General features: G+C 32.3%; 1 protein-coding gene across 4 annotated transcripts in view; it reads right to left on the reverse strand.

Moving 5' to 3' along the window:
* The window catches only part of Marf (Mitochondrial assembly regulatory factor), a 29,844-nt gene that overhangs the window by 11,357 nt on the left and 6,210 nt on the right, over positions 1 to 12,277 (reverse strand). For 3 of the 4 annotated variants that reach the window (XM_018462753.1, XM_018462754.1, XM_018462755.1), the window contains exons 3-6: positions 11,617 to 11,743; positions 9,101 to 9,494; positions 3,691 to 3,798; positions 2,815 to 2,835 (exon numbers count right to left, since the gene is read on the reverse strand). In XM_018462753.1, coding sequence (XP_018318255.1) covers positions 2,815 to 2,835; positions 3,691 to 3,798; positions 9,101 to 9,494; positions 11,617 to 11,743 — 650 coding nt within the window. The remainder of the gene's footprint in view (positions 1 to 2,814; positions 2,836 to 3,690; positions 3,799 to 9,100; positions 9,495 to 11,616; positions 11,744 to 12,277) is intronic. The other variant, XM_018462756.1, reaches the window with a different exon arrangement.

Raw genomic sequence — 12,277 nt, forward strand, 5'->3', positions numbered from 1 at the left:
CCTTAAATATAAGGCCTGACTATGAATACGGGCATAAGTCGTGAGTAACATGGAAATGAATAACAAAAAGTGACCTAATGCCCGCGAAAATGGCGTTGCCCGAACGGACACCGGGCGCCTGCATCTACGACGTCATCACGTCGAAATAACGCGCGTCAAGACAAACGCATGAGTCGAGCAAATTCGCGAACACGTCTTAATAGTAATGACACGAGTCTATCGTTATCCACAACAATTACTATTCTCATTATATTCAGATCGAACTTTAAGTTCTCGAAGAATCACTCGACCGTGGCGGACGCGTTTCGGATCGGGTGCTTACAATCAAATATTTTTGATGCAGAGGAAGCAATTGCACAGTCAAAGTCGGCAACACTTTCAAAAATATTTGATTGTAAGCACCCGATCCGAAACGCGTCCGCCACGGTCGAGTGATTCTTCGAGAACTTAAAGTTCGATCTGAATATAATGAGAATAGTAATTATTGTGGATAACGATAGACTCGTGTCATTACTATTAACCTATTAACTAAGATTGATAAGAATTCCTCCTTTAATTTCGTTTGTAGTTGACAAAGTTATAATAAGATATTTCTTAGTTCTTTTATTAGAACACATTTTGGCGTTCGCACATGCATTACTTAAAAGTTTTTGTAAATTGTTATATAGTATAATTCACATTGAATTATTTAAGCATTAAAGATAGCTTCGACCGGTATAGGCATTTTAATGTCTAGTATCTTATTATTACTAATGCTATATAATGACAGGCATATTTGGCATGACTTTCCATGCGAAGCGAATTCCACTCCACCTCCCCCTCTATTATGGAGCGTACAACTTTTCATGCGAAGCGAATTCCAGTCCATCTCCCCCTCTGCTAAGAGGCGTACGATTTTCCACGCGAAACGAGTTCCATCCCACCTCCCTCCCTACTTTAGAGCATAAGACTTTCCACGTAAAGCAAAATTCACCCGCATGAAAAGTCGAACGCCCTTAGCAGAGGAGATGGTGGGATGAAACCTTGCATGGAAAGTCATTACGCAATATGGGAAGAATGTGGAATAGTTCTTAACATTGTAGTTCTTAACGTTACAACAGAAATAAAACATTTAAAAAATCTTTTTGTTAATAGCTTTTTAACGAGTACTGATCGCCAACTAAAATTTTTTGGAGGTCACTCAGGCTGATAACCTTGACAACATATGTCAAAATCAAGGTCATTTGAAATGACTCTCCTTTTCTTATAATTTACCCGTAAATCTAACGATAATAATTTTCACACGAGATAATCAAAGTTTACTCCAGCATCCACTCTTTTCTTTGGTGACACCACATGAATTTGACCAATTTTAGAAAGGCGGAGCCTCTCTCTCTGCATCCCCACCCCGATTTAATCCTAAATTAATCCAATCCTTATCTGATTCGTCGTTCCTAGGCAGGGGGGCGGGGAGTGGACCTTGCTTCGCTAGAAAGTCATTAATTCCTATAAGCAGGGAGGATGGGATAAATTTTGTATTCTTTTTATAGAACTTATTTTGTTAATAACTTTTTAACGAACGCAGGCTAAAAGGCTTCCGAAGAGGATCACTTAGGCCATGATCTTGACAATATATGTCAAGGTCGAAGTAATTTACTGCAATATTTACCAAAGTTAATCCTGAAATGACCTTGAAATCTTCCATCAAATAAAAAACAATAAACGTCATTTTCCGCCTTGAAATCAGATAACTTTCGTTTAAACAATTTCCCTCAACAACGCTGTATTTTCGAGACAAAATATTTGTAACACTTCATTGAATACTCGGTATATGTGCACATATAAATTTTAAAAATGTATGACAATATAATGGAACTTTATATACAATTTTATAATGTATAATACATAAACGGGTTTAAAAATCACAGAAAGGTAAATATATGTAAAATCTATATTCAAATATAGACACTGCAATATATAACATTATAAATATTTTAGCCTAAAATCTGACATAAATTATAAATCATTTAAAGTAGATTTAATATAGGTGTATGAGTATCATTTTCGGTAAATCTCCAGATCAGGAGCCCCCCTAATGATCTTTACATATGTTGTCAAGATCATGGCCCTGAGTGACCTCCAATAAGTTTTAGCCATCGCTCGTTATTCGTTAAAAAGTTATTAATAAAAGAAGTTAAAAAAATAATGTCTCATTTCTGCAATAACGAAAGTTGTAAACCTATGTAGAATCTCGCTTTATGTTGTAAAATGTATGTGTAGATACAGTGAGTTTCGCCCCCCCTCCCCCCCTGTAAAGGAGCGCCCGACTTCCATAATTGTACTATTGCACATGGGTTTCGAGTTTACACGCGAAGCGACTTTCACCCCACCTCTCTCTCTCTGTAAAAGAGCGCCTGACTTCCATAATTGTACTGTTTGCAGGAGGGGGAAGTGAGGTGAGAGTCGAAGGCGAGTCGAGCGCCCCTTTGCAGGGAGAGAAGGGAGTCGAGGGTGAAAGTCGTACGCTCCTTTGCAGGGAGGGAGGGGGGATAAGAATCAAGGGTAGAAGCCATCTAAAACTTGTTGGAGGTCTTTCAAGGTCATGACCTTGACAACATATGTCAAAGTTGCGGTCGTCGGCGTGGCGTCCCCTACAGTGCACGACTATCAAACATATTTTAAAGCAAGGAATTTTCGTGTTATATAGTTGAATTTTTTTTTGTTAATAATTTTTTAACGAATAACGAGATCAAGGTCATTGAGGGGGGTTCCTTGATCTGAAGATTTATCTCATTTTCAAATAAACAGAAATTTCCATGATATAAATAAACTTACCTCCTTTTGTTCTTTGACCAGCTAAAGAATAAAGAATATTACAAAATTCATTTAGATTATGATGTTATTATAAAAATTAATAATTTCTGATATAAATATCTTTAAGTGAAAATTGAAAATTATGAGATTAAACACATACAAAAAATATCATATTCGATCAAGGCGGTTTTTTCATACCTAATAACATAGTATCGCAAAAAAAAAATTTTGGTGAGAAACACTAATCAGAGTAGGTATTTCTTATAAAATTTAGGTCGCTGAAAATCCGAATTCATAAACCATTTCTACTCCATCATATCCAGTATTTAAATAATCGGAAAAAATAATAGAAAATTTAAAGAATGGAAACATTTGAGTAAAAAAAGAACAAAAGTAAATATAACATTATATAAGTATGGGAAAAGAAGCTTCCCAGATAACACGCATATCTAAAATACGTCGAAAATATTAGGAGCGTTGGTGGTAAAAGTGGGGCTGACTAATTACAAGGTAACAGGTGTTAAATACGTCCATTTAAGCTAAAATTACCTGATTTCAATAATTTATAAAATGATAAAACGTTTCTGATAATTTAAAATGAAACTGAAATAAGGCCGAAAATCAGTCTTATGGAGAATCCTCCTTTATCATTCAAGAACAATTTAAGCAGTTTAAAATGTAAAATATCTTATTTATTAAAAATAAATCAATTAATAAATTTTATGGAAAATTCAAAATCATGTAATAAATCTGAAAACTTAATATTTAAAACATTAGAGCTATTAATTAATTTATTTAAAAGCTTTATTATGAATACCAATAAATTTTGCATAAAGTATGTTGCAATTGTTCATAAGACATTTAATTTTCTATAAATGGTGCTTTATAAATACGTACCTGATCAAAATATTCCGGTTCAGAGGCAGAAGCATCCCATCGATTATTTAAAATAAATATGTTTGGTTTTGATAATTTTGTTGAAACTTTATGAAAGAAATTTTTTTCCTAAAAAAAAAAATAAAAGTTATAATTATATAATATAAGAAACCAGACTTATGACTTTGACTTTAACATACAGACTAGTCCAACTTAAGTTTAAGACAAAAATGTTTCAGATAAAGATTGCTTAGTTACTAGAGGAAAAAAAGATGGTAATCTTAGTTAGCTAACTTTGAGAACATGCTCTTAAGGCTTAAGATCAATTAAAGATTACCAAAAATTATTTAAATAAAATTGTATAGGTTTTTACATAATATGATTCCTTTAATTATTCTGCAAATAAAAATATTAGGTAGAGATATCAAAAAATTAATTGTTTTCGAGCTACTTTAAACTATATTTAGTATATATTGATATGAAATATTAAATAACTCGTAAACTATTCATTTTTTGATAATCGTACTTTAATACTTTTATGCACAGAATAATAAGATGAATCAATTGGTGTACAGAAAACACACAGTTGCTAATTAAAAAAATTATATAGTTGCATATTGTAAAATATACAATTTTTTTATCTCATTATTCTGTGCATAAAAATATTAAGGTATGATTATCATAAAATGAATAGGGTAAATATTCACAAAAGGTCAGTACCTTCAAAAATCAATGACTTCGGCATATGTTGTCAAAGTTATGACCCTGAGTGAGTTCCAACAAGTTTTAGTCATCGCCCGTTATTCGTTAAAAAGTTATAAACAAAAAAAGTTTGAAAAAAAAATAATGTGTCTTTTTTACTACAAGAAACAGAATTTTTTAGGTTTAAAATACATTTCACGATTTTCCACGCGAATCGACTCTCACCCCACTTCCACCCTTGCCAAGGGGCGCACGATTTCCACACGAAGCGAGTTCCACCCCATCTCGTCAAGTTACTTCGCTTGGAAATTCGGACGTCCCTTGGCAGGGGGGAGGGTGGGTTGAAAGTCGCTTCGCGTGGAAAGTTATGCGCCCTTTGACAAAGACGGAGATGGAATGGAACTCCCTTCGCATGGAAAACCATTACGTAACCAAGGAAAAGTATAGAATAGTTTTTAATATTATATTAATATATTTAACAGAAATAGGATGTTATTTTTTCCAACCTTCTTTGTTAATAACTTTAACGGATAACAAGGCCGGCTAAAACTTGTTGGAGATTACTCAGGTTCATGATCTTGACAACATATGTCAAGGTCATTGATTTTTGAAGGTGCTGACTTTTTGTGAATATTTACCATGAATAGTTTACGAGATATTTAATATTTCATCAATATGTGTCAGTAAAATATAACTTAGCTCGAATTGACTCGAAAATTATTGATGTTTCAATATCTCTATTTTAATATATCTTTTATATGTAAAATAATTAAAAGAATCACATTATGTACAAAAACATTATATATATATAATTCCATTAAAAAAATTTTAGGTAACGCTGATTTGACTTAAGAATATCTTCTCAAAATCAATCAAGATCACTTCTTTCCCCTTATTATCTGAGCAATTTTTATCTGAAACAGTTTTGTCTCAAAGTTTTTGAGATATTCTACCAGATATATTAAAATAGATCACCCTATCTATTAATAAAATCACATTGATTTTAATTGCTCCGGCAAGATGTCTTTTAGGATCTTAAAAATATTATAAAAGTACACACATTATATAGTACAGCCTGTCTTATAGATATAAAAGTACACGTTGTAGTACAGCCTGTCTTATATACAGATATAAACTGCAGCACTTATCTTAACATATGTTATTTAAGAATAACAATCAAAAGAATTTTAACCATCGTTATATAGTTTATTAAAAAAATTATATGGAGGGAAGAAGCGGATATGTGACATTATTTCTTAAACTTTTTTTGTTTACAACTTTTTAACGAAGGACTATCGCCAACTAAAACCTATCGGAGATCACTCAGTCATGACTTTGACGACATATGTCAAGATCAAGGTAATTAAAGGGGTCCGTTATACTGCACATTTACTCTTTTTTAAAATGTAAAATGTAAAAAAAAATGCTTTTTGTGTGAAAGAACTATTTTATATAGCAACATCATTTTTTCAATAAACATTTTGTGATTGTACGTCTCGTTTATTTTTTTAAATCACATCCTCGCTCCCCGCTTTCAGATTTAAATAATGTGGATTTTTACACTTTTGAAATATACTATCACCGTCGTAAAGTACAGAAAGAATTTATTCTCTAAAGTGAGTAAATCAACACACCGGTTACAATGAGGCATGAATTATTCATTCCTGTTTTACCTTTTCTTCTTTCAAATAAAAAATAAGGCACACAGTCTTAAATATTAGAAAAAACAAATAATAGAAAAAAATGCTTTTTTTTACCATGTCTAACTCGACACTCGATCGAAAACGTCGAAATGCGGAAAAAAGGAACCGTCATAAATCTATCTACTATTCATATCCGTTGTTTGTACCTCCCCGCGGCGAAAAATGCCACTTTTTCTCAATTTTCTCACCCGCCATTTTGTTATGGAATTCAACCCTGCCAACACCTCGCTTCTCCAATTATCTCATGAATGACAATGGATCAAACCAATCAGCGCGTGGGCAGCTATGGATCTAGCTATGGAACTAGTTAATCAAAACGTGCCATTTAATTACCTCATTACCTCTACCCTTTCCAGATTAATCAGAGCGTGCAATTTTTCCAGACGGAGTCCGTCTAGGCCACGCCTCTGACGCCAGAAGTAGAGTAGAGGGAGTTTATTTAGATGACCCATAGCTGCCCACTTATTACTTATCTATACCTAAATATCTTTCAAACGGTATCTGTTCTAATATTGAGATATAAATAAAATTCAAGTTACAAACTGAAACACATCTTTATATTGTCAATTTTTTTTATTTTAATAATTTTTTAACAAACGACAAGCGACGGCTGCATCTTTTGATTATTATTCAGGATCGTGATCGTGACAATATATACATGTCAAGGTCAAAGATATTGGGAACCTGATCTTCTATATCAACAAAGTATTATTAAAGTCGGCCAAAGGTAAATCTTCATGACTATCAAAGAGATTCATTAAGATATTTTTTTAGACGTTATGATATAATGGCAGTGTTCGCTTTGGCGTTTACTGTGTTTTAAGCATTATTTCTTGTTTATCAAATATTAAACAAAGACAAATGAACACACAACAAGTAAGAGTTCAATGTCCATTACGGTCGGAGCTGGATCTTAGATGCTTTTTAAATAATTTCTGTGGGAATTTATATACTAAATATGTAGTCATTTGAACTGCGCGCCGAAATGATTTTCCGGACTTATAAACGCAACTAAATTACTATAGTAATATCACAAATTAAATTGATAAGCAATTTAATAATTTGATGCTCAATCTGGCATCCTATTAGAAAGACGTTAATGTACTGAAAAAGTGTAAATAAAATTGCGAAAAATATTACCTCGGCCAGTCGAACCCGAATCTCTTGTATTACATACAAGCGTCCTAAGCCTTTAGATTACCGAGGCAAATGATGCTTACAAATGCTGTGAATGCAAAACCGAGAGAACGCAGCCATTATTTCATAGAACCATTTTTAAAAGTCACCTAAATAGGAGAAGCGCCACTTGACGGTCAAAGTTAGGTGTTAAACTAATACATATACGTATTCTTATTTAAATGAATTTAAATGAATATACAGAAACTATAGATTGAATATAAGAAATATATATCCGTTTCGCAGATTATCTCCGTATTCAAATCCATTCTTAGAATGCCAACGTTTCGTGAACATTGCAGTTCACTTCATCAGGGCGAGGAGCAGCCTGGTTCTGAGCTGTTTCTCCGCGTGATTCCTTTTATATACGCTATTTTTTTAGGTGGGGGAGAGAATGAGTGTGTTGGCAAGAGGGGGGGGGGGGGTGCGGAGTCGATTAATTTTCGATGACCGGGAGAATGGTCTTTCATATTTTACTTACGTTGTAGCCATTATCTCTATTTATATTATTAGGGTGTTTTTGTATCTCTACAGCTTCTCTATATTTTCTTGGAAAGTATGATGTAATGTTGGTTATTGTATTCGCTTTATCAAACAGTATTTGATGTCCTGTCTCAATATTGTGTTCTGATAATACTGACTGGATGATATCATGTTGGTGTTCTTTTATCCGTAGGTTGATTACATTCTCCCGGTCTCACTAATGTATACTTCTCCGCAGGAGCAAGGTATTTTACTCCTGCGGAACTGAGTGGGGATCTTTGATCTTTAGGATTTCTCAAGATTTGTCCTATCTTTTTGGGCGGTTTAAATATGATTCGGATATTGTGTTTGTTTAATATCCTGCCGATCCGATATGTTGTTCCTGTAACATATGGGAGGAAGGATAATATTCTTTTGTCTGATTGTGTGTCAGGAATCGTTGTCTTACTTGTATGTTTACTGATTATTTTAGTTATGTCTTTTTCGTCGTGACCGTTATGCTGTAAGGCAAAAGAACATCAACGTGATGTCAGGTTAAAACACGTCACCCAGTTAGCATTATCAGAACACAACATTGAGACAGGACATCAAATACTGTTTAATAAAGCGACTACAATAGCCAACACTACATCATACTTTCCAAGAAAATATAGACAAGCTATAGAGATACAAAAACACCCTAATAAAAACACGCTCTAAATATAGATAATGACTACAACATAAGTTAAATATGGAAGACTATTCTCCCGATCATCGAAGATTAACCGACTTCCCTCTCGCCCACATACCCACTCATCTCAAAAAACAGCATATATAAAGGGAATCACCCGAAGGAACAGTTCAGTATCAGACTTCTCTTCCTGATGAAGTGAAGTGCAATGTTTATGAAACGTTGGCATTCTAAGAATGGATTTGGACATGGAGATAACCCGCGGAACGCACATTTTCTGTACAGAAGTACCTGTGGAAGCCTCAAGAGTATTATAATTTAAATGAATCTTATTTAAATGATTTAAATTTGAATGAATTTAAGTCGTTTTTTGTTTTCCTGACGCCATTTTTCTAAAAAATTATGATTTTTGCACACGATTTCATGTTAAATAGGCAAAAATAGTTGGCAATGATTATTCACATTCGCGAAATGATATACCACAGCATTATCAAAAAAAGATATTGAATATTATTGTTGAGTAAATAAACATTTTCCTTCTCCAAAATAATTTTTTTTTCCGGATATACATATTATGTGTATTTGATAGATTAAATTTATATATTCAATTTAACAAATATGTAATATCCAATAGTTTCGTCTTTGTAATGAATTATATTACAAATGTTTATTACTATATAATGTATATTATACTTACAGTAACCATTATGGTGGATTCTGCATTTGCTACTAAGACAAAAACATCTGCATCCAAGCAATGTTTATCAATCCATTCATCAAGATTTGGAGTTACATCTACGCCTGGACTATCAACGAACACTACATCATCTCGCAGCAATAAACATTTTTCTTTTGGCCAAAATATTCTAACTAAATGGCTTTCACATAACTTTTCTTTGCAAAGAGCATGACCTAACTGTCCAACAGATTGCACTGGTTGTTTTTCAGTAGATCCTTCCGTAATAAGATATGATTCTCCGTTATCTGAACCTTCAACTTGTAAGAAACAATTTGTAGTATGTCCTATACCACTTGGCAAAATTTTATCATGTAGCATGGCATTAATTACAGTACTTTTTCCATTACTTGTCCTGCAATACATACAAATAAAGATTACATTTTTTTATTTGTATATATAGGGTGTCCTATATATTTTAAAAGATCCACTCAAATATCTCAAAAACACTACGTTAAATCGAAAAACATTTCAGATGCAAGATTTGTGACTTCAAGGGGAATATAAAATGGTACTGTTGGTTTGATCTTGAGTGGCGTTGTCAAGATCAGAGCAACATTACTTAGAGATGTTACTACAATTTTTAAAACGAAATTTTTCATTTTTTATATTTTCATATTTTATATACATATTACATATATTCTCGTAACTTAAGCCTCAAGAGCTTTTTAAAACGTTATAATAAAATATTTTTTGATTAAATACTTTTCGAGTTATACAGCTTGAAAGTTATAGTACAGCCGGCATTAGAATACTATTCATAGTGTTCCGATGGATAAAATTTCTTAAATATTGTTCAGGGTCTTGAATATTTGTTAAGATCGAGACCATTAGAAGTCGTTTCTCTAATTTTTGCTTTTACGTAAAAAGGAAAATAAAAGAAACAATCTCCAATGTCTTGAATGGTTATCAAGATTATGACACTGAACAACATTTAAGAAATTCTAGCAGTCAGTCGATCACCTCGAGCAATGCTAATAATGCTATTATATTTTAAAAAGCTATGAAAATATGTAATAAAAAATGAAGTCTTATTTAAAAAATTCTGACCATGACAACGCCATCTAAGGTCAAATCGATGGTATCACCACCCTATGTTACTCAAAGTCATAAAATTTTTGTATGAAACGTTTTTCGATTTAACGCAATGTTTCTGACAAGGGAAATTTCACAACTGTTCGGAACCGATTTGATTCTCCAAGAAATATGTTGTTAAACACGAAAATCTAAGAGACACGTATTGTTTTATACGCGCTAACTCATGTTTAAGGGGTGAAACACGTATACTTCGTCAAATACTGGGATTCACCCCAATACATTCATAAGGACGTTTTCTACCCTTAAAACGGCTTTTGAGCAGATATAAAAAAATACGTGTCAGATATTTTTCAATGTACTACATGTATGCACAGTTTCAGGGAAATCGGCGTATGGCACTTAGGTAGTGTTATTTGTGAGTGGAATTCTGACAAAAATTACCAATTTAACTTACAATTAGTAAACAAATTGAAAGTTGTCAATGACGCCGCGGAAAGAAGTATTAAACTAATTAATGAATACACACAATGACATATTTAACTTACATCGCGTAAAATTCAATTAATATAAATTAATAATAAAAGTGTTGAGAAGGGCTACGAACCATAAGAAAACAATATTTAAATTGAAGATAATTAAGAAATAAAACAAATATACACAAACAGCGTTTCAAGCCCGAATGGGTCATTTTCAATGTTAGAAATATAAAGTGTCAAGTATGTGTCAGATATTTTTCAATATTAAATTTCAAGGCCCCGCACAGTGGACGAAAAAATTTGGCCGACGTTCTAATTCTTAACCAATTTAAAATTTTTTTTTCTCATTTGCTCCAAATTGAATAAGCTACAAGCCCATTCTGCGTAAATTTTGATTACAATTCAATTAAAAAATGGCCGATCCAATATTTGTTATCGTATAATTTTGATTTTTTTCTGTTCACTTCATTAGATCAGTAATTTTTACTTTGGACCGTAATCAAAGTTTATGCAAAATGGACTTTTAGCTCATTCAATTTCGAGTAAATTAAAAAAAAATTTTTTTAATTGGTTAAGAATTAGAGTGTCGGCCGAATTTTGTCCAAAAAGGTGTTTTTCCGCCTACCCGTGCCCCGGTGGCACGGGTTAAAATTGTTAAAAAAATCTAACATTATTTTCTTGAGATATTGAATCACTTTAGGATGTGTTCGGATTAAATTTCAAAAATTGTTAAAATAACAACCATTCTAGTACATACATTACACATTTTGTCTCTTTTAGCTCTAGGCTAAAAGAATGTAATTAATTTGCATAACAAATGATACTTTAACTACATGAAAACAATTATCCCTAGCTCTAATAAAATTTTATAATAAATATTTCAATAAGAATAAAAAATCACATTTTGTATTTATAAAATAAATAATTACAAATACAATTAAATCATTTAATATAGTTACTCACCTGCCAAAAAAAGCAACTTTCATGTGATCTCTTTTAAGGACATCTTTTATTGCTCGTATTTTATCTATGTAAGCTTTAACTTTTATTGCCTCTTCTACAGTTACAATATTCCGATCATTTTGTAATGCTGTTATAAAATTGGATAAATTAATTGACAACCCAACAAATACGAGGAGCATCCCAAAAGTATAAATTTCCCTATCGTAGAAAAATAAAATAAAAAATAGGATAATTAGAAAACCTTTATTTTTTTTAACTTGATAATTAAAAGTTATTTTTCAACGTAGTCATAATTAATACTTAAGCACTTATCGTAAAGTGACATCAGTTTTTTGATGCCAGTGGTATAAAAACCGTGCATTCTTGAATCAAAAATCAAGATTTCATTTCAGCCTTGATATTATCATCGCTATCAAAATTTTTGCCATCCAAATATTTTTTAAGTGCAAGAAACAAATGAAAATAACTCAGTGCAAAATCTGAATATGATGGATGACAAAAATCCAACGTGCGCGGCCTATTGTTTCGAACTTCACCATTAATTTTCATGCAACTGAGTTAATAAACTCTGATCGCCATTGTCGAACTATTTGCACATGTATGATTTCCATACATAGAAATTAGTTAACAATGAATATTTATTGCATTTTTGTTTTTTATT

This window comes from Mycetomoellerius zeteki, unplaced genomic scaffold (genome assembly GCF_001594055.1).
Source record: "Mycetomoellerius zeteki isolate Tzet28-1 unplaced genomic scaffold, Tzet1.0 scaffold145, whole genome shotgun sequence".
Classification (NCBI taxonomy): Eukaryota; Metazoa; Arthropoda; class Insecta; order Hymenoptera; family Formicidae; genus Mycetomoellerius; species Mycetomoellerius zeteki.